A 23,942-nucleotide genomic window follows, 5' to 3' on the forward strand; every position below is an offset into this window, starting at 1 on the left:
AGCCCTATGCCATCTGTTTTACTTCATTCAAATGAATATTACTTTCCCAATTATTTATCTGACTAAATAGAGTAACTCTAACCCCAAACCCCCAAATGCTCATTTTCAAACAGACTTTAAAGTTTATTTAGATTCCAATAATTTCAAAGAAATGTTTCTCTGTTAACTGAATTTAACGTGTGTTTGTGATGCCCTCTAATGTCAAGTTCAACGTTATTTGTTTCGCTTTATTTAATTATTGCTTTTTCAATTTCTACTTGCAAAATGTGAAATTGATGAATTTTTATCATTTTAAAAGTAAAAATAAAAAATAAAAATAAACAAAAAGACCTGTCGACCTCACCACGAAGCCCCACCTGGCCCCACTTTCCATCCAGTCGCCGACCGTTGTCCTCCAATTAAAACGCTCCTTCTTTTTCATTTCATCCAACCGGAACTACTTTTGTTGCACGGACGCTATGTGCGCACACGTCTGATTGGTCGAGCGGCGTTCTGGTGTGACGCTAGGGTTTACGCCGACGTTGGGGGCGGAGAGGGAGGGTTGACTCTAATGGCGCATCGCAGTCCGACCGATCCAGATCTCCACAAATAAACAACAGCAGTACTTCACTATCTGACCTAATTTATACTTTTACGAGTTCCACCGCGCTGCAGCCGCACTTTGCGCTTTTGCTCATTGATCAGATCGGCTGGGCTTCTTTTTAGCGGCTGCTCGGAGCACAAGAGGCCCAGAGGGAAGACGGACGGAGGATCGGTGAGTGTGCAAACATGGTAAATGAACAATGTTTCATTAAAGGGATAGTTCACCCCAAACTAAAAATTCGGTCGTCTTTTACTCACACCCGTGTTGCTTCAAACCTGCGTGACTTCATTTATTTAGCTGAACACAAAAGATGTTAGGCAGAATGTTAGGGATTGAAAGTGAATGGTGACTGCGACTGACATTCCTCCTGACATCTTTTGTGCTCCTCTCAAAAGAAAAACTCATACGGGTTAGACATTATTATTATTATTAGGTGAACACTCCGTTTCATTTACAGAAGGTGCCTCATAAAACTTTCGTATAATTAAGAAGTTGTGTGCTAGAAAATGCCTCTCAGTTCGGTTTGTTTTGTTTTATCATCTTTAGTCTGCTGACTATGTTAGCTTTGTAACGCCTGTCATGTGGAGTAAGTTAATAGTCAGGAAAATAAAACCCTACATTTTTGAGAAAAGTTTATTGAACGTTTTGACAAAACATTTTTATTTTAAATGTGCATATGTGCTTTATATTTTATTTCATATTTGATACATAAGGAGTTAATAGACCTTTTTTGTATCATAATGAAAAATTAAAATGTGGAGCTCACACTCGAGGAGGAAAAAAAACCATCTCAGTTTTATTCATAGGTCCAAATTGAGTGAAAATGTGCAATTTAGTGCAGATGTTATGTATCATGTGGCAAAAAAGTAACATGAAATTTTATCTGAGTGTTTAGTAACAGTATATCTGACTATTACATGAAATGCAAATATCAGCTCTCACCTTACATCTCTCAATAATATGTGTTAGTAATATGACTTTTAAATGCTTAATTTTATGATCAAAGCTCTGTTTTAATTGTGGGGATAAAATGTATAATGTAATGCTCTTCAGTGTTGATGATTGTGAAATGTACAGATAAACTTCAAATGCCTGTTGTATCATTTGATTCTTACATTTTATCCAGATAATCAAGGGAACATTGCTTTAGTGCAGAAAATTGTTATCTTGAAATGTTACTAAAAAATAATTTAAGACAAAAGTTATCTACTTTCGTAAGGCATATTTATCTACTTTAGTTCCATTTGTAGCATTTAAAACAAGGTGCAATAAATCTTCTATTTTTTCCTACATGCTGAGATGCTGATGTTATATTAATTTTCACTATGTCTATTGTTTCCTATAGAGAATATGCAACAAACGTCAACATGACGTCCAGATTTAGTAAAACATATACACGGAAGGGAGGAGAGGCCAGCTCGAAGTTTGATGAGGTGTTTTCTAATAAGAAGGCCACGCTCAGCACCAAATGGGGAGAGACCACCTATAAGGCACAGTTGGGGGTCAAACGACCCTCGTTCAAGCCAGAGGTTCCTGAGCTTACTAAACGACCCCGCTTTGATGATGATGACAGCTCAGAGGACCCATTTGGCTTTGACAGCGACGACGAGTCCAAAACTGTCACTTCCAGAGGTACTCCTCAATCTGAGATGGGCTCAGATGCAACAGGATCTGGGAATGAGCTGATAAATATTCCCAGTGGGGGCACAGCGGCGACCGCTATGGCTACTTTCTCCTTGGGGAGCAGCTCAAACATCTGCAGTGGGGTGGTTGGTATGAATAACCCAGGTAAGAAATTAAACGCTTAAAATTTGTTTTTGTGGAGCACCTCATTCATGCTGAAATACTTATAAGTACAGTACTGGAGATGGATCTTAAAGCTGCAGTCCGGTGTTTTTCCTCTTTGTCACCATCTCTTTTCGAAATCTGCCATTGCAGTCATTCGCGGAATTATCAACTTAACACAAGTTGTACTTCAACACCCTCGAGACGGCACAGCACGCCAGTGCGGATAAACACAATGTTTTAGGACTGTGAGGCAGTCAGTCACCGCGCCGGTTTTTGATTATTCTTTTAGGAAGTATGACCAACATAAGAATTTTCACCCGGAAAATGTCCTCTGAACTAGTAAGAAACATCCTCTTTTGTTCTGGTGCTGACATTGCAGTAAATAGCGCTGATTAAATCTAACAATCGCTTATAAGTTATCATATCACGCAAATATACATATACTTTGTTCTCAAATTGTTAATGTTAACAACGTAAACAAGCATTGCGTGACTGCATGTAATGTCCTTCCGATATGTATCCTTGTTTTCGCATGGGTCCGGTTGCAGTCTCTTTTTTTCTGTTGCCACTCTGAAGTCCGAACAAAGTCTTTTGCAATTTACAGCGGGTGAATCTGTTGTCACTGATGATTGTCGTTTGAACTTTTCTGGATCCGCCATCAAATTGATAAGTTTAATTATATCAAGTGCTGTGAGAAAAGACTATAAATCTCCACTTCGAACATCCTCACACGCAATAAAGCCTACTAGCCGAGACTCTTCTTTATGTGTACAGATGTGACTTAATGACGCAAAGACATGTTCGAATCTCCTGCGGAAATCCACCAGTACCACTGGAATTATAAACATTATTACAAGCTTACCGCTTTGAATCGAGCTAAGGCAAGCAGAGAGTTGGTTGGTTATGTATTTTCTCAAATATGTATTTTGGACAATTTTTAACCCCAAAAAAAGCTACGGACTGCAGCTTTAAAGGAATAGTTTAGTTCACAGAAAAATAATATAATTTACTCACCCTCATGTTGGTCCAAATCCTTATGACTTTCTTCTGTTGAACACAGTGAGACCTGGATTATAAATAGAACTTATTAATTGAAAAAATTGGACGGTTCACAAATTAGGCATGGCTACTTCTCTAATAAATCTCTAATAAATCTTAAAATATGTCAGTGCCCTTATTTTGTCTCAAGATACACACTAGTTAAGCATAATCCTGGCTTAATCTAAGCCCCCTGTCTGTGAAACCACACCTAATGGCGCTTTTCCACTACACTTGGCTTGGCTCGGCTCGCCTTTGTTTTGTTTTCCACTGTGTAAAAGTTGTACCTGTTCCTGCTTTCTGGTACTTTTTTTTTTTATACCTCCTCCGGTGAGGTTCTGAGTGAGCTAAGGCGATACTAAAACTAAGGCGTCACGTGAAAGCAATGCAGACTGCTGATTGGTCAGAGAGAATCATCACTATTCACTGTCATCATCATTACATGCGCCAGATTGAGAATCCAGAATAACCCTGCTGTTTTTAAATAGTGTGGCCAAAGATAGTTACTAAACTAACTAATTATTATTATGGCAACTCGGAAGAATACGCCGTGGTCAAACGAGGAGGTGCAGACTTTCCTTTGTTTGGTGGCCGAAGAGAGGATCCAGCGAGAGATTGATAGGGCAACGAGTAACGAATGGCGTCGCTATGGCGACCGGGTACTATTTGTGGCGGTACTGTCTGCAATGGAAAACGGAACGAAAAGCGAGCTGAGTCGAGCCGAGTCGAGCTGGTACTCGTAATGGAAAAGCACCATAAGACTTTTGTTCATCTTCGAAACTCAAATAAAGGTTTTTGCCCATCCATTGAATGTCTATGCAAATTTTTACATTCGTAAAGATATTCAAAAGAATCAAGCAGTTTAATCCAAGTCTTCTGAAGAGACATGATCGCTTTGCAAAAATTAGAAGATAATTTGTTTTCTGAAAATGCTAAAAAAAAAGAAAAGATTTTTGGGTTTGGAATGACAAGGCTGAATAAATGAGTATAAAACCAAGTGTAAATATGTGCCATTAAAGAGGTGTCTATAATAATGCCATGGGAAATATTGGGTGACCACATTATGACTTCAGTTTCTTTAAATCACTTACAATCATCTCACAAGAAATTCTTCTGCTATTGAGTCCAAGCCCAAGCTTTAGAGTAATTTAGGGTGCTTTGTTGTTCTTAATACTGGCTACTTAAAATGACCTTCTAGATCACTTGAGTCAGACCCATATTATGATGTCTTAGTCATTACGATGATCTCACACCATTGTGAAATGTGGGGTGATGAGGTCACTGTGTCTTTCTGCAGCAGGTTATACTGGTTTCATTCAGTGCTGAGAATAGCAGTAGCTCTGCTGAAGTCGAGGTGCTCATGTAAGCACACTGGCAAAGACTCTGGGGCTCAGCAGGATATTTTCAGCCCTATGCAGTTCAACACTTTCCCTTGGCTCTTTAGCAAGGCTAATTACGGCTTTTAGAGGAGCAGTGAAACAAGGGCTTAGGTTGTGATGACCCTCTAAGGATCACTAAACTTCTAGTAGTAATATTAATAATTATATATGGTATCTACATCTGACTGTGGAAACATTTAGTGTGGGGTTTGAAAGAAATTTACTCAAGCTTGTTCATCCAAACCTGTATGACATTATTTCTTCTGTGAAACACAAAAGAAGATATTTTGAAGAACACGCTGGTTGTTTCTTTCCCCAGTTGTTTCTTTGCAGTGAACAGGAATTCAAGTTCTCATGCTTAAAAACATGTAAAATCTCCATAAAATCACAATATGGTCCATATGACCAGTGTCTTCTTAGCTTTGTGTGAGGAATCGACCTACATTTGTTGGTGAAAATCAAGCTTTCTTTTAATGCTGTTTATATGTCTATGTAGTGTTTTATTTTTAATATGCTTTAAGACAAACCATGTACAAATTCATAAGTCAACAGTATTGCTGTAGCCTGGATGCCAGCCAAACATGGCCCCGCCCACAACTTTTGAGGTTGGGAAAATTCGGTCTGGACTTGATTCGTTGTGAAGCAAGTATACCCAGAACCAAAACTGTTCGGACCAATCAAATTGTCAGGGCGGGCTTTATGATGATGGACAGATCAACCAAAGAGCACTTGGGTTGAATTCTTTTACAACAAAGAGCTGCCACTGGAGAATTGAGATCAGTGTAGATCCAGCCATCGTGTCTGTTAGATGTAGACAGGGCATTCATTTTAAAAGAGGAACAGAGAACTTCGATCAAGGCAAGGTCTATCCAATTGAGTGCAGAGGCATTTTCTTCCCTGGTTCGGTTAAAACACGCTCAATAATCAAAGTCCAATGAAGCAGTATCAGACTCATATTCTAACTAGAATTTGAGTATGATGGCGTCAGGCTAACATTTCAGAGTATTTTCTCCTTAAAACTGCAGTGAACCAAAGACAGTCTAAAAAACAAAAAACAAAAAAAAAAACGGTTTGACATTGTTACTGACTTACCAAACTAACGTGTAACCAATCAGGTCAATGAGTGGATCTCTGAACTGGCGTGAGTGGAGGCGGGGCTAATTGGCATATTCTTAGAACCGTTTATACTAAATGAGGCAAGGGTGATGTTACATTCAAGCTATAAATGTCTATAAATGCTATAAATGGGAAATAAATCTAATTTTGATGACCAAAGATGAGTTTTAAGAGATACAATTATTGACTACAGGGGGATATAATGGGTTCTGTTCATTCCGTTCACAAAGCCACTGAATGAATCATTCACAATCAAGTTGTAGATTTCCCACTGTGTTCAACAGAAGAAAGTCATATGGGTTTGGCATTAAATGGTGGAATTATTTTTATTTTTGTGCAAACTATCTCTGTAAGAATTCAGGGATGTTGCATTTGTTTTAAATTTAAAACTTTTCCCTCTGCTTCGCGTTGTGCCTAACAACGCCCTTCAGGCGTTACTTATTCACGATACAGCACAACCTCTTGTACCTTAATGCTTACATATAATATTATATATATTTATGTGTATACATTTAAATAATACTTTTATATATTATAAAGATTGTTATATTGCTAATGTTTATATATAAACAATACTTTTTTTATATAATATTCAATATTATATATTGCTATAGTTTATGTAAACAACACTTTTTATATAATTGTGCATTGTTTATAATGTTATAGTAAGTTTTTAAACAATATTGTTCTATATAATATTGGTGGTTGTGTTTTGATGTGTCACCAATTTCTTTTTTTCATAAGAATCCCACACTTTTTATCTCAATTGCAGCTCAAACGTATCCAGCCACATCACATGTCACTGGCACTGTAGGAGCCTTTAGCAGATCCAGTGTCACAGTAAGCAAACCAGTCTCCCAGGTCTCCAGCTTGAAAACCCACAGTAGTAACGTTTCCGAAGAATGGGACTCTTTCGGGGAGGACTCCCCTCCTGGGGCCGGCGAGGGCAGTTCAACCCAAGATGGGAACTCTTCTGATGGGCTCAAGAGCTCAGAGCAGTGCACCGCTGAACCTGAACCTACAGTGGAACCTGTTGACTTTGAGCAGCTTCCGCTTCTCAAACCATCCAGCAACAGAGTCTACCGACGACCACGAAATAAAGGGGCGCATAGTTCTGGAGCCGGTGATGCACCAGTTCCTGCTGTGTGTCCAACACCAGCTTCTGTGCCGGTGAAGAGCGCCAGTGCAGGGGTCGCTGGGAGTTCTGAGGTCAAGCCTGCAGGTCGGGGTCGGGTGAGGGACTACACTGTTCTTCACCCATCCTGTGTGTCTGTGTGTAATGTGACCATACAGGACTCTATTGAAAGGAGCGTGGATGATTTTGTCACCCCAGTGCAAGCTGACATGGGAGAGGCGGGAACCTTTAGGAGGAAAACGGACACACAAATTGCCAAGCCTACCAGGTACAAATCAAGCCTTTTTATTTGCATTTGTAAATCGTTTTATTAGGGTGATATTGGAAAATCAGTGGTTATGTATTTAAATTGTGCTATTCACAGTATATATATATATATATATATATATATATATAGTTTAAGTGTGTATATATACATTGTTTATATATATATATATATATATATAAAGAGTAGGGTTTTATATAATATGTATTTTTAAAAATTATCATTTATAATATATTTATTATAATTTACTTAAATTTATATTTTTTAACTTCAGTTATTCAAATGTGAAAATTTGTATTTTTATACTCTTTAAATAAGTTTGCAAAGCTAAAGTGCACTAAACATTTTTGTTTTATTTCAATTTGGAAATTCCACCATATAATATCAGAGGGTTTTGACTTTCTGACATAATTTATTGCATTGTAATATTACAAACTAAATATTATTAACTAACTCCACTCCATTGAAACCCTTTTTTGTCCTGGTCTTATTTTGCAGTGCATGGTCTTTTATTGCAATTCTACGGAGCCCCTAAAGGGACATGGTGGTGGCAAAAAATTTAGGATGGGAGAATTTTTTTTGTGTTTCCTTGCAAAACTTTTGCGTTCCCTCTGAAAACTTTTGTGTTCCCTCGCAAAACCTGTTGTGAGCTCGGACAGACACTTCTTGTTTAATGTCCCCTGGCAGTGTTTCAGAGCACCGTACGTTAATGGAGTGTCAATGAACTTGGACTCAAATATAAGAAATGCGGTCAGTGCTTAACTCAAAGAGTTCAGTGAAGTTGGCAATATATTCACATAGGCTATTCGAACTTCCCGGATCTTGAGCTTGTTGTAACGTTGTTAAAACACAGATGACACTTACAATCACTGTAACCTAGACCATGAGATACAACCCAATTCTCCTCAAAACAAGCTTTATAATATAAATCTGAAACACTACCAGGGGACATTAAAAAGTTTTGCAAGGGAACGCAAAGTTTCTCGAGGGACCTCAAAAGTTTTGAATTTTTTTTTTATTTTTTTTCCACCACCACGTCCCTTTAGGGGCTCCGTGCAATTCTGCCTATAACTATCAGCTCAATTATACATGGATTAATGTGTTTTATGGTATTGAAAATTGTAGAACACAAAAACACTTGTTTATTCTGTATTTCTTTTTTCATCCTACTTCTTTTTTTTTAGGTTCAGACCCACTCAGAGTAAAAGCAAAAAGGAGACGAAACTGGAGTTTTTTGGCTTTGAGGCTCAGGCCACAGATGGAGACGCCACTGCATCTGGGAGCACCAGCTACAAGATCAAATACTTTGGTTTTGACGAGCTGAGTGAGAGTGACAGCGAGGATGAGGACGACTCAGCAGCTAAAGAAAGAAGGAAGAATAAGAAGGCAGCATTGGAAGCTTTGGCCACCCGCACGGGCAGTCCCCAGTTCAACGACTCGCAGGAGAGTCAACAGAGTCAAAGCAGCCTAAATACAGGTACTCACAAACACGCTTTCTCATAAATCAGTCCCTCCAGAAAAACGCGATTATGCGATCACATAATTTAGTGCATAATCAGCCAATGTCCTCATATTTATGCGGGAGCTGCATTTTTTCAAATACGCCTCACTTTGGTTGGATAAATTGTTGATTTCCGTGCAAAATATGCGGGGCTTGCATGATTTCATTATCCTCACATTTTCGTGGCAAAAAAAGTCACAAATATCTTAGCAGAAAGTTGAAAAATGTTGCGTTTGCGTCACACGAGAGCAGCCATTTCGCACTGTTGCCATGGGAATGTTATGAAGTGACGTAATTATGTGACGTGAACATCATTGAAAAGCTGTAAAACAGGAGCACACTATCTTTCATTTATTCATTTTTACAGAAGTTGTAGCATATTCCTTTAGTAAAGCTACAGAACTTGTTTGACTCATCACTGAAGTTGCTGGAGTTATTGCTTCCTGCAAAAGGTCTGTCTGACCTCTGCGATTGGCATCTCACAACTCGCACTTTATTCACAAATCAAACTATTATAACTGTCTGTCACACGTTCTACCGTCCACATCGTTACTTAATAAACAAAATAAGATAAAAGCCCACATAGGGTGTTCGAGGCCCATGGCAATATAATACTGCAGACAGTTCAACCGGGAGCGCGCAGCTCTTAAAGGGGCCACACCTTATTTCCACTCATTACAGTCTGAAATAAAACAAGATGAGAAATTAAATATTCCCAGCACTTTCTGTGATGTATTATGCTTTCTTATCACAGGAAGTAATAGGAAATGACTCTTTACATTAAGGTAGTAGCCTAGTGAGAACAGGGTGTTGGGGGAATCACTTTTTTTTTTTTCTCTTTTTCATCAAACCCCAGTTTTTGCAAGTTTCTGCAATTTCACTGCATAAAATTGCACAAATATCCCGCATATTCTATTGCATTTTTAAAGAAAACGGGCCACATAATCAAGGATTTTTGCTCGCAACAATCACAAAAAAACTCTGCGTTTTTCTGGAAGGACTGATAAATGCACAATTTCATCTTTTCATCTTTTCATTTTTAGCGAGATGGGAAATTTAAGGGGTTATTATAAATAATGATCATTTGTAGAGCAATCTCTGGATTCATGCTGGGTTCTTTTTCTCTACCTATTGTCAGATTCGCAGGAGTCGCTGGATGAGATGGAAGCTTCCGGCTCACAGAAGGAACGACATGGAAAGCAAACCGACAAGTCAAAGGAGATCGGACGCAAGATCTTCAGTGGGCCAAAAAAAGTATGGCTAAAAAAAATTAAACGGAAGCAGATTAACTTTATCAAAAAGCTACATTTTTATTTAATTGTTTTATGTGTTTTTAATCCAGTCTCCTGCTAAAGCAGTATATAATGCTCGTCATTGGAATCAACCCGAGCCTGAGGAAGTGCCTCATCCTGCTTCCTCTCAAACTGTGGCTGTGGCTGTGGCTGTACCTGTACGTAAAATACTCCATTCATGACCTCTGAACTGTATACCCTGACATTTTCTTTTCCTTTGTGCACTATAATGTTGTTTTATTTATATTTATTTCATTTATTTATATATATATATATTTTTTTTTTACAGAAGGCCAGTGTGTCCAGCAGCAGCAAAGATACAAATTCCCATAAAGATGATGGAGTGTTTAAAGCTCCACCCCCTCCTCCTAAAGTCATTAAGTCTGTCACTATTCCCACTGTGCCATACCAAGACATCGTCACTGCACTAAAATGCAGGACGGAGCACAAAGAGGTGAGCACTGCACTCTGGGAAATAATGTGAATGATTCTTTCTGTAATGTGGTCACTTAAACCAGTGTTATTTTAGTATTATTTATATACTACTACAGAGCTGCACGATTCTGGATAAATTGAGAATCGCTATGGTTTTTGAATGCAGTTAACGGTCCTGAATAGACAACTAAATTTTAATTGCTCTCTTGCTCATTTTAATGTTCTGCTGTGATCGTACATTGTAAAGGTTTAATAGACATTTCGTTCCAAATCGTTGACATTTAGGAATAAGATGGCAGGGGTGTTTGAATTGAAATCACAATCTTTTAAAGGGTAACTAAACCCCTGGTCAGAGCCAGACTCCACCCACTGGCAATATTTGAAAATGCTGAAAAAGTGGTCTGACCCCAGTGGAGATAGAGGGGACGAAATAGATGCTAAAACACTCTATCCTGATCGTTTTCAATACTCACAATTCCAATTCCTGACTCCCTACAGTGGTTTTGATGACACAAGATGGTTTTTATATTGCCAAGGGCGTAGCTCGCGTGGTGAGCTGAAACGTGCGTACGTCACGAAGTGCAGAACATCCAATAGGAAAATTCAACTGCAGTAGCCACCGTTCAACCTGAAGAGGGCAGCACTAAGACGTTTTTACACCATATATTGAAGAAATAAAACACTTTATAAACAAATGACAAAAAAGTTACTCGAATCAATGACTGGTATTAATAAAGATCCATTCTTACAGATCATTAACTAAAAAAAGTTGGTTAAGTGTTTAGTTACTCTTTAACGATTCATTGTCCAGTTATAAAATATACTATTAGAGCATTTATTCATATTTTTATTTGGCTTTTATGTTTATATTTTCAGTTTTCAAAGCAGCATTTCTAATTTTCATTCAAGTTTTTCCATCTAATTTTTATGTTATTTAATCTTTATTTCTATTAACAAAATATGTTTTTAGTCAATAATAACAACACTAACTTTAACAAAAGACATGCTTATATTTTAATGTTTATTTCTTGTCCTGTGTGTGTGTGTAGTTGTACACAGTGGTCCAACATGTGAAGCACTTTAATGATGTGGTGGAGTTTGGGGAGAATCAGGAGTTCACTGATGACTTTGAGTATCTGGAGACGGGCCTGAATAGCACGCAACCCCTCAACACACGCTGCCTTAGGTAAGACAAACACTCGGGAAGGATTGTTTTGCGTAATTTGCATATAACAACCTCATTTATATGTGCCCCAGCTTTGAAAGGTTAGCTCAGCCAAAAATGAAAATTTTCTCACTTTTGTTGAAACATGTATCTCTTTTTATATTTTCATTTTATTTCAGTTTTAGCCTTTTTTAGTCTCGGAACCCCCACATTTTTAAGAAGAATTTTAAATTCTCAAAGACATATTTATAACACACAACCACTAATCGTTTTTTCCCCTCCATTTTTGACTGCAGTATAATCAGTCTGGCCACGCGCTGTGCGATGCCAAGTTTCCGCATGCACCTGAGGGCCAGAGGGAAGGTGGCCCAGGTCTTTAAGATGCTCAGTGATGCCCAAAAGCACCCAGTGAGTTTCTCATGCATTACCTAACCATCAATCCAAAAACCCAAACTGTCTTTAATTTACCAACAAACTAACAAATCTGCGTAACCAAGCATCCTTCTAAACAATCACAGCTCTATCATTATGAACACAGCTACAATGCTGTGTGGAACAACAGTTTGTTTACTTCATTAGTATACATTAATTGGAGATGTAATCATCTCCGCCGACAGACAAGGGAGAAATGCAAACAGACGCTTAGCCGTTACTCTGTAAATCTCGTTAGTTCAGTTTACACAGATGGTGCACAATGTTTGCCTTGACTCTTTCGGCTTGACTAGTATTTATTTTTGTATTGAAGGATGTTCAGTAAAAAAATAAACTAAATCCATTTAATGAGTCAAGACAGATGTTTAGAAGCAATAATTCACAAGAGGCTTTGCCTTACAGTAAAGGGGATGTGTTTTTATTAACCAAAGTTTTTGCTTTTAGTTAATTTCTGTTAGCTTTCGAGGTCATTTACATGCTGGCGTATAAGTTACTGTCAGATGTTTGCAATGTTTTCCTTCTCTCTCTCTCCCTCGTTCTTATGGTTCTGGTAGAATCTGGCTCTCTGCACAGCGTCTCTGATGTACATACTGAGCCGAGACCGGCTGAATATGGATCTGGACCGTTCCTGTCTGGAGCTGATGATCAGGCTGCTGGAACTAGAGCAGGATGACTCTGTAGCGGACCAGTTAACAGCCAAAGAGATGAGCAGAGTTAAAGAGAAGATCCGCAAACTCTGCGAAACAGTCCACAACAAGCATCTGAACCTGGAGAACATCACAGTGAGTGAATCCTGTATGAACGTAAATGAGTAGCAAGGCTTGTACAATAAATGTTCATATTTGTACTAGGGCTGGGTATTGAGACAAATTTCACAATTCGATTCGATTTCGATTCACAAGCTTGCAATTCGATTACGATTCGATTCAATATCGATTATTTTGGATATCAGTTACAATAAATGGCAATTTTTCTCAAGGGAATCAAATCTCTTAAATGCTGTAAACTATGGGTCTAGTTGTAGCCTACTACTAGGCTTCATTAGCCTAATATGAAGGTAATAATGAACTGTTTTGTAGCTATACAAACAATTAAATTACACTTTTATTTATTTTTATAATAAGAAGATTATAAGAAATATAAACATTTAAATGGTGGCTGTCAAAAACTTGCCAGATTTATTCAAATATGCATTAAATATTGAAGAACATTAAGATTATAATGCATATGTAATATGGTGTATATAAAGTATTTAGCAAAATGCTCCTCTCTGGAGTTTTTTTTCTAGCTGACTAATGAGTTTATGTGGGTTTTCTGAGGTAAATATGACGATACATGACATTGATTACAAGCTGTTTAACTGACGTCTTTCCACGGTTGAAACGCTGATTGAGCGAATCAATGTGACATGATACGGATTTCGATAAGTTGTACTCTATCTTTTAACACACTTTTAGATGCTCATTCATGTTTATTTCGCGCTGTGACTGGTATTATTAACCCGGAAGTGAGATCAGCGCTGCTGTTTCTCTTGAGCTGAGCCAGAGCGATCTCACGCCACAGTGCCAAAACGCTATTTATGTTTTAGAATTTCTAAAGAAAATGGACGTAATTTGAAAATTGAGACTTTGTTTCATATCAATAGTAACAAAGGACAAAGATTATTGCGATTTTTTTTTTTTTTTTTTGGATGCGCGGAGCTGCGATACTAGACTAATGGATTCTTGAGATTTAAGAATCGATATCGGTTCGTAAAAATGAGAATCGATTAATATCGAGAAATTGATATTTATTACCCAGCCCTAATTTGTACACTAAAATTTACACTCACAGCTACAATGTGAAAACCTGTAAATACAAATCTGAAGTTGAATGGTGAGTTGTACAAGTACAAATAATTATTGTAGTAAGTTCTCAAATTCGTATCTACATGCTCTTGAGTTTTGCTACTCTTTTATCTTCATTTACATTTACACGTCAGAACCGAACCAGAAAATCCATGAGTATTTGAGATGTACTTTCAGTCACCTTGGCTTTGTTCAGCCAGGCAGCAGAAATCTGTTTTTGTTTTTAGTTGTTTGTAGTCTGAACGGCAAAGAAAGCATATGAAATCAAATGCTGTGTTTGCTACTTGGGCTTTTTATTTCAGAAAGGGTTTTCCTTTATAAACATTGAATATTTTACATACACTACAGTTCAAGTCTCATATGCTCACCAAGGCAGCATTTATTTGATGAAAAATACAGGAAACACAGAAAGATCAAAATAACAAAAGGGTCAATGCTTTTATTGTACGTGTACATTTTTTAATTGGGGTTCCAGAACTGACAGGCTTTTTAGAAAAAAGGTTTCTATTTATGTCATAAGTTCTGCTTTGGTTTTAAAATCTTTTTCAAAATGCTTTTATTTAAAAAATGTAAAAAAAATAAAAATAATAATTAGCCAGAACCTTTTTTGGAGTTTTTACTTTGTATGCATATCTGCTTGAATGCGAGTCTCCAAACGGTTTCTTTCTGAATCTCAGACAGGTCATTTAGCGATGGAAACGCTACTATCTCTGACGTCAAAGCGAGCTGGAGACTGGTTTAAGGAGGAGCTGCGCTTACTTGGGGGACTGGACCACATCGTAGATAAAGGTACCCTACTTGAGTATATCTGTATTGTACTGTGTACTACTGAATGTACTTTGTTAAAGGAAATGCCTAGAAATGTTGTTTATTTTGGCCTTTAGTGAAAGAGTGTGTGGAGAACTTAAGTAAAGAAGAAGATAAAGAGAGTCTGGTGGCGTCACTCTGGGGAGCGGAGCGCTGCTTACGAGTTCTGGAGAGTGTGAGTGGACACCAGATTAATAATTTGAATCGATTTCCTTTAAAGACCTGCAATAATTAAATAACCTGCAGTAATTCAATTATAGCATTGACCATATTGACAATTTAATATGTAATTATGCCGCAGGCCGACAGTCTTCTGATGCACTGTGAATCTAATCAGATTTTAGAAATAACACCAAACAGGATTCAATGATATAAAAGTTAATAAATGCAGACATAAGCTTATTAACGGATTACAAAATTACTTAAAAATTACCTTTGACAGCCCTTTAAGAAAATGCTTATTTGTGTGCAATTTATTTAAAACCTATTTCTCTTTCACATCCAGGTTACACTTCACAACCTTGAGAACCAGGCTTATCTGATCGCCTACAAGGAGTCCCAGCTCATAGTGTCCTCAGCAAGGTGTCTGCGTGTGATGATATGGAACGTGTAGTCACAGTGTTGCTTTGTGTAGCAGGATGGTTGTCATTCTGAGATTGTGCTTTGTGTGTGTGTAGGGCGCTGCAGCATTGTGAGCAGATGATACAGCGTTACAGCCGAGAGGTCCCTTCATCAAGCTCCGCCCCCCCACACAGTAGTCATAGCAACGTGGGCAAGGCCGTGGAGGATTGTATGAGAGCCGTTATCGGAGTTCTGCTCAACCTCACACATGATAACGGTGAGACATGTAACAAAGAATTTTTAAGCCTTGCTCAACACATACTGGAGAATGAAGGAATATAAAATAACTGTAATTTTATTAATGTAATAAAAAGAATGAAATGTAACACTCTGTGACCCCTCAGAGTGGGGCAGCACTAAAACAGGTGAGCAGGATGGCCTCCTTCTGACCGCTCTGGACTGCGTTCTTAAGGTCCCGCGTTATTTGCCTCAGGAGCAGAGATTCGATATCCGTGTCCTGGTGAGATAGTTTCTCTTCTTAAAAAGAATCAAATAAGTTAAGGCTGTTGGTCTATTCGGTTTTTTTTTTTTTTTTTTTTCTAGCATCCTATAATTTCTCACAATGAATCACACCTGACATTTTTGTAATCGTAAATATATTCCCAGAATCATATATTTTTGTAATTATACGTATATTGAATCTCCTAATTAATGTGGAAATGATACAAATATGTAAAATATCAAATATTTAAAATACTGTCTTTGATAAATATTAAGTATTTGTTTAATTTGTTAAAGGGCTAGTTCACCCAAAAATGAAGATTATGTCATTAATGACTCAACCTCATGTCGTTCCAAGCCCATCTTCGGAACACAGTTTAAGATATTTAGATTTAGTCCGAAAGCTTTCTTTCCCTCCATTGAAAATGTATGTACGGTATACTGTCCTTGTCCAGAAAGGAAATAAAGACATCATCAAAGTAGTCCATGTGACATCAATGGGTTAGTTAGAATTTTTAATGGTTAGTGCTTTATTTTTAAGGTTTGAGGATAAGAATCGTGTAAAAGAATAAGAAAAAATCCCTTATTTTGGGGATGGATTCTGGGAAATCTCCCTTATTTTCAATGTTCAATGTTGACAGTTATGTCTGTTTACAAGCAATGTCAGAACTTCATCTTATACAGTAGGTGGCGGTAATACTCGTAAGCAGTGAGCAGCTAGTAACAAGAAGTAGTAGAAGAAGAACGTCTTCTTCTCAGTTCTCGCGAATAAAGTCGAATTCAGTCGAATAAAGTCGTTATTTTTTTTTTTTTCCCCGCACAAAAAGTATTCTCGTCACTTGATAAACTTATAGTTGAGCCACTGTAGTCACATGGAATATTTAAACTTTTTATTCAATGACTTTCTGGGCCATCGAGTTTCAATCCCTTAGGAAGCCTATGGAGGTGTGATCCAGCTCTTAAATTTAATAAAAAATATCTTAATTTGTGTTCCGAAGATGAACGAAGGTCTACAGTAATTAAAGACTTAATTTTCATTTTTGGGTGAACTATCCCTTTAAGGTTTTTTAGATGTCTATAAGCAGTCTGAAGGTAAACGTCGAAACATTGAAAAAAATGTTTTTTTATGTATCATCATTTACATTCACTGAAGCCAACTGTCAGAGTTTGTACTACTTGACAGGTATTGTTATTTAGTGTAGTGTCTGGTTAGTACTGGTGTCAGGTGTCAGGAAGTGTGCCGAAACTTGAATATGAATGGGTGTGCGCAGGGTCTTGGTCTGCTGATAAATCTGGTGGAGTACAGTGCCAGAAACAGACACTGTCTGGTGGAGATGGAGCTGGATTTGAGCTATCTGATGGAGACGGGGGTACACGTGAAGACAGAGAACGACGTGAAGACAGAAGGAGAGGAGGAGAGTGAGACGGAGGGCGAGAAGGGACCTACGACACTAAAGTCGTCAAACGCCCTGGCTGCTCTGGTTCAGGTGACTAGCAGGAGTCTCCACATTTGACCTGATAAGATGGCCTGCTTCAAGTGTTTATCCTTAAATCTGATAAATATTAGCCAGTTAATACAAGCGTTTCTGTGTGAGCAGCTCTTCCTTGAACGGGAGCAAGCAGCTGTGCTAGCTGAGGCGCAGACTGATGATCTCATAAGTGAGGCACCCAAACCTCAGGCAGATCAGAGCGGAGAGTGGAAGGAAACATCCGGAGAGATCCAGTGGGTCGCCTCGGAAACCAATGACACCAATGAAACAAATGACAAGAAAGAGGAGGAGGAAGAGGAGCTTGACCTCAATAAAGGTACCACTTATTCACTAATGATTTGACAATATACAACAAACCCTTTTCATGACTTGTTTGGATTTAACTTGTTGCAGTCACATTAAGAAATCTGTGAATCTTATCTGAAATTTCATATAAGGCAAAATATTTTATATTTTATATTTATACCATTGACAGTGGACCATGAATGAATGCATTTATTGTCATTGCATTTATTACAGCGAAATTTTAGAACCACTAGAAAGCTCCAAATTTCTTTTACATAAATGACCCATTTTTCACATCTTTCCAGGGGTGAAGTATCCCTTTTATTCTAATTTATTTTTTTTTCTGATGCAAGGCTTTTATTTTGAAAGAGGTTTACTTCTGTCAGATGCAGTTAAGTAAAGCATTGTTCTGATTCAGTATCTGCTGTCAGATGAGATATTATCAGGCTATATGTCAGTGTCATTATTCTAACATTATTTTCTCAGCTAAAAAGTAAAGGTAGATAAAAGGTAGTTTTTTTAGATAAAATGTCTCTTGCCTCAAAATGTGGGTTGCAGCTTAATGATGATCCATGGGTCCCATGATGAAACCTGTTGAGAACCAGTTGTTTACTAAAGGGCTTTTATTTTAAAATGAGCTTTTATGCAAAATTCCTGTCTTTCTTTTTCAGCCCTGCAGCATGCTGGGAAACACATGGAGGACAGCATTGTGGCATCATACTCAGCTCTTCTGCTTGGGTGTCTATGTCAGGAGAGTCCGGTGAGCATCACTTCCTGTCACTCTTTATTTAGGTGGTTAGTTGGTTAGTTTTGAACCAAAAAGGATTTTATTTTTTGACCGTGATCAACAAGTAAAATAAACAAAATTTATACGAATTGGTCACTTTATTGCAGTTGTTTAATATGAAATAATAATTTGCATAAGTATTCAAGTATACAAGAATACTGTAGATGTAACTTCAGCTGTGTGGATTGGGTCTCTACAATTTTTCTTCTGCTGCTTCAGTTCGGTCAGGTAGGTTGTGTGTAGATCCTGGGTCTGATGCAGAGAAGCTTTATTCAAGCTTTATTAGTTTTATTCAACAAGAATGCGTTTAATTGATCAATACATTTATTATATGACAAACTAAATAAATAAATGTATTTATAAATGTATATGTTACTGTATTTTTTATTCTAAACTGTTTTAATTATTTACTGTATTTTTATTATACTGTATTTTTAATTATTCGGATTTCTTTTGATTATTTTAATTTCTTCTATGTAAAGCACATTGAATTACCATTGTGTATGAAATGTGCTATATATATAAACTTGCCTTGCATATATATATATATACACATACACTTAAACATACAGTGCTTGGCATAAGTGAATACACCCATGCTAAATTTAACTATAAATTCACATATCAAATTAATTTTTCTATTTATCAAATCGTGAAAAAATGTTAGGCACCACAACTGTTTATCATTGATAATAATAAATGTTTCTGGAGCACCAAATCAGCATATTAAAAATTATTTCTGAAGGATCATGTGAGACTGAAGACTGGTTAATGATGCTAAAAATTCAGCTTTTGCTGAGAAGGGGCACACTCAACTCCCAAACCATTTATGGGTGCGAGTTACAAAGAAGTAATCAAATAAAGATGAAAAAACGCTCTCTCTGGTGATATCTCATATATTTATTAATACCATCTCCACACAGTCGCGTTTCAGCCTAAGCCATCATGTTGGCTTAGGCTGAAACACGTCTGTGTGGACATGGTATTAATAAATGTGAGATATCACTAGAGAGTGTGGTTTTTCATCTTTTTTTTTTTTTTTGAAATTTCAGCTTTACCATCACAGGAATAAATTAGATTTTAAATTATTTACTTGCAGTAATATTTAGCGATTTAGTGATTTACTGTATTTAAAATAATAATAATAAATGCAGCCTTTGTGAGCATAAGAGACATCTTTCATAAACATTTTAAAAAAGACTTACCGACCGACCTCAATCGTTTGAATGGTAGCGTATGATAATGACATGAAAAATGAAAATGCAATTTATAATAATTGATGAATGCTTTAAAAAGAATGAAAGAGTTTATTAAAAAAAAACGTTCTTGTTAAAATATTTAAACTAAATTCAAATGTAATTAAAAATGAATATGTTCTATCTCTTTCTTAGATGAATGTGAAAACCGTACGGGAAAATCTTCCTAAGGGAGATTTCTCTATCATGGCTGAAATGCTGAAGAAATTCCTTAATTTCATGAACCTGACGGTAAGTACCACAATGATATGAAACATTTTGCTCCTTGCATTCCACATTTAAAAATGGCAAGTGTTACAATATTTTACTGACCTTTGAATATTACAGCATGACAAAAATGTACAACCCAGTTTGTAAGTAAAAGATGATTAATTGTAGTGAAAATTCTGCACATTACTTGCATGGGATCATGAAAAAAAGTATCCAAAAATGGTTTTAGGGATCATAAAAAAAAAATTACATTTTAAAATAAATTGCAATTAAATTAAAAGCACTTATTTAAATTGCAGTAATATTTAGTGATATTAATGTTTTACTGTATTTAAAAAAAAATCCAGCCTTTAAAAGACTTCAAAAACATAAAAAAAAATAAAAAAAAAACTTCCAAAAAGGGTTTGAAGGCAAGTAATATTTTAGAAATGAAAGGCATTTTTCCTACCCTGAATGTATCCCTCTTATTTGAACACTCTGTTTGAAGGGGCACGACTACTGTGAGACTTCTAACATCTTTGCATATGAAATAGCTGCATCACATGTGGAACTCTCTAAAACTTTGAGCATGTTTTTATTCCAAAATCCAGCACCAGAAAGATTAAGAAGCGACTCTTTTTCCCCAACTGGCACTGCACAACATTTTGCACTCTTCAAAGGCATGTTTATTGCTCGATTCAGTGTTTAGCGCTACATATATTGTTTACCTACTACCTGTCCACCTATATATATATATATATATATATATATGATATCATAAATTGTCACATCCAGACAGTCTTGGTTTCAATAAAAGCTGGTTTTAATAAAAACAGGATTTCGAGCCCGTTCTCATCCTTTGGCGTCATATAGGTGACACCATATGACATTTCGTCGAAACACAACGCACATCCTTTGCATCAATATAACACGCAGAACCCAAGGCGTCATACAGGTGATTGGCATCGTTTAGCATCAATATGAGACCCAGACCTAAACCTACCCATAACAGCGCATGTTATATTGACGCTAAAGGGTGCCATGTGTGTAGTATTTCGACGAAATGTCGTATGGCGTCACCTATATGACGCCAAATGATGAGAATGTGTTGGATATTCTCATAGTGTAATGGCCTCTTAGATGTCAAAAGCTCAAGGAAAATTAGATTTCTCAATTCATGACCCCTTTAATGCGACCAGATCTCAACTGGATAGCAATCTGGCCAGTGACATTTAAAACCAGTGTTTTACTTGTCTCTTTTCTTTCATATCACACAGTGTTCTGTTGGAACCACAGGACAGAAATCTATCTCACGGGTGATTGATTATTTGGAGCACTGTTAGCAGAGATGTGTCGCAGTTCCCCCTCTTCCGTGGGATAACTCTGGACCTGGCAACGTGCCTTAGGCCCTTCAGGACAAGAGGCAGCAGTTAAGGTGGTTAAGCGTCGCTACTGTCACGTCGCCTGAGCGACTCACTGCAGAGACTTTTGTTTCCCCCCTCTTTCTTTTTGCTTGTTTTTACATTGTGTGTTTTTCAAATGCTGTCTTTCTCTCCCGTGCTCTCTCACACACTCACTCAGCGGTGTGTTTGCATAATATTTGGTTTTTGAAGCACTGATCCCCATGTAAAACAAAAACTAAACTGTGCGATTTTAAGCTAGTTGTCCTTGCTTGTATTGTAAAGATTTACACTAAACCTAACTTATTGATATTTCAAACCCTGAGGTCTGAGGCGTTGTTCACAGTTTTAGGACTGACTGTTTGCACACGATGTTTGTTCAGACAGTGCAGTCGGTATCCCTTGTATTTACATCCGTAATGATGTAAGCATTAGCACAATCCCAAAAGACTTTCTCATACATCAACTGATAGTATTAGAAACTGGAAAGCCTCTTCTCAGGACCTAATTTATGAATATACTGCGCCCCAAAACTGGTGTTTACACACACTACCATTTAAACATCTCTTATGCTAACCAAGGGTGCATTTATTTGATCAAAAATACAGTACACCAGTGCTAATTTAAAGGAGAAATTGGTGCTCAAGAAATATTTATTATTATTATCAATTGTTGAAAACAGTAGTGCTGCTTAATTTTGTGTGGAAAATTCCAGGATTCTTTGATCAGCGTTGAACAGCATTTATTTGAAATGGAAATCTGTTTAAAATGATGTCTTTTACTGTCACTTTTTCATCAATTCAATGCATCCTTGAGAAATTAAATTATTAATTACTTCGGAGAAAAAAAATCGTACAAACCCCAAACGTTTGAACGGTACATGTTGCATCCCAAATGAAAAATATGTTCAAGTGCAAATCCGATCATACTGTTCAGACAGATGCGTGCCACATGGATGTGGTGTAGATCAGGTTTTTGACTGCAAAAAAAAAGGAAAAATATTGTTGCCGGTCTGAAGCAAGTCTAAGATGCCTGATACCAAAGATAAACGCAAACTGAAAACAAGTTGAATTTTCTTGTCCCGCTTAAAGAATGTTGTTTTACGACAATGTCATTGTTTCTTTCACATGAATTGATTGACCAAGCTATTATGATTAATATCTTTACCATGATAACAGCAAGAAATGTTGATGATTTTACCTGGATATGTGGGAAGGATTGTAGAGGTCTCTGGTTTCTTTGATCATCCTCTGGCTTCTGTAGTTTTAGTTTTTCTCCATGTGAAGAATCATCACCTGACATTACAAATGATTTTTAAAAAACAGATTAAATTTTTTTTGTTTGTTTTTAATCTATTTTAGTTTTGTAGTCTGGGCTGTGTGAGGCCCATTGTAATGTTAAAAAAGGAAAAAAAAGACAGCACCTGAAAAGTGTTTTCAATGTGTTTTAGCGTGTTAATGAATGACTTATCATCTGTTAATTTAATTATACTCTGATTTTAATATAATAGAACAATTGAGATTTATTGTTTTAGAATTGTTTTTCTTTACTTTTTGATGTTATTCAGGAAAATGTTTCTCCATTGTTTTTTGTTTTTACTTTATCCCGTGTGTCTGCAGAATGACTGGAAGCTGCTTAAAGGTCTTAGATTGATCAAAAAAAAAAGAAAAAAAAAAAGCAGTGCATCATTTTTCAGACTGAGTTAAGCAAAAGTGTCCTCTATTCCTTTCAGATCTTTACTGAAGCAGAGCCATATGGAGTAAAGCTTGTTCTATTCTGTAAAACTGAAGCAAGTTTTACGACAATTTATTTCCAGATCTGAAATTTTTCTTTTTTCATTGTAAATATTTCTGTACATATTTGATGTTAGACTGCTAGAATACTTCCAAATCACCAAACCTGAATTTTGTTTATTTTATACTTCTTCCCCCCACCCACCTTTATTGCATTATTTTAGATAAAGGTAAAAGTACAATTACAAGAAATATATAAATATTATATATAAATATATATATTAAAGGACAAACAATTTGTACCATTTTCCAGGATGTTGTCTTTGGTTACAATGTAAATAATTTTACCTTGAATAAATACTTGCTACTTTCAATGCTTGTCTGAGTGATTCCATCCTACATGGTTGAAGGTTGTTTGTGTGAGAATACAACCATGTTTAGAGACTCCCTGAAATCTGAATACAAGGTTTTTGACTTCTGGTCATTACTTAGAGCATCTTAGTGTACTGACAAAATTCACTGCTATTGATGTATAGACAAATTTGTGCTTGGAAATCAGACCATAACTATTGATGATGACATCCTGTGCAACAGTCATATTAAATGCTCTCCATAATATAATACCACCTACAACCTCCAGGGCTTATATGTAAATATCTTTTTATGTATTTATGATACATGTTTAGCCTTGTAAAAACACGTTTTATATTCATTGCAATTTGTTTAAAATGTAGATAAAGATTTATTTTAAATGCTGGGACTTTCTGCACGACTACAGCGATTTACCACAAAAAAGAAAAGACATTCACCTTTTCGACAGAAAGTCGTATCTTGTGATCTCTGAATGAATGTTGTCTTTAATGTGCTCAAGGCCTTTGTATAATATGTGCTGCCTTGAGTGTGTCTATATATGCTGACCGCTCAACTTGAAGGTCAGAATTGTATTGACACCATTTA

At 36.7% G+C, this 23,942-nt stretch overlaps 1 protein-coding gene across 2 annotated transcripts; it reads left to right on the forward strand.

Moving 5' to 3' along the window:
* Window positions 1-490: 490 nt before the first annotated feature.
* On the forward strand, window positions 491-23,359 carry wapla (WAPL cohesin release factor a). Of its 2 annotated transcripts, none has more exons than XM_039693173.2 (20): window positions 491-754; window positions 1,929-2,371; window positions 6,677-7,307; window positions 8,489-8,781; window positions 9,944-10,059; window positions 10,148-10,255; window positions 10,387-10,551; window positions 11,582-11,718; window positions 11,994-12,105; window positions 12,684-12,911; window positions 14,654-14,765; window positions 14,861-14,958; window positions 15,289-15,365; window positions 15,461-15,621; window positions 15,749-15,864; window positions 17,117-17,332; window positions 17,444-17,651; window positions 18,292-18,380; window positions 19,799-19,894; window positions 21,130-23,359. In XM_039693173.2, exons 2-20 carry the CDS (start codon window positions 1,951-1,953, stop codon window positions 21,193-21,195), a joined length of 3,450 nt encoding a protein of 1,149 aa, XP_039549107.2. In that variant the 5' UTR covers window positions 491-754; window positions 1,929-1,950; the 3' UTR covers window positions 21,196-23,359. The 2 variants fall into 2 exon arrangements, with proteins under 2 accessions (XP_039549107.2, XP_039549190.2); XM_039693256.2 differs by having other exon boundaries at window positions 517-771.
* Window positions 23,360-23,942: the final 583 nt, after the last annotated feature.

The sequence above is a fragment of the Pimephales promelas genome, chromosome 15 (assembly GCF_988280905.1).
Source record: "Pimephales promelas chromosome 15, fPimPro1.hap1.1, whole genome shotgun sequence".
Taxonomy (NCBI): Eukaryota; Metazoa; Chordata; class Actinopteri; order Cypriniformes; family Leuciscidae; genus Pimephales; species Pimephales promelas.

What these genes read in the sequence shown, in the direction of transcription:
- wapla (XM_039693173.2), top strand. Translation starts at nt 1,951, where the DNA reads ATGACGTCCAGATTTAGTAAAACATATACACGGAAGGGAGGAGAGGCC. An exon ending in GGTTGGTATGAATAACCCAG is followed by an intron (nt 2,372 to 6,676) that starts GTAAGAAATTAA and finishes TCTCAATTGCAG; the next exon opens with CTCAAACGTATCCAGCCACA. An exon ending in TTAATTTCATGAACCTGACG is followed by an intron (nt 19,895 to 21,129) that starts GTAAGTACCACA and finishes CATATCACACAG; the next exon opens with TGTTCTGTTGGAACCACAGG.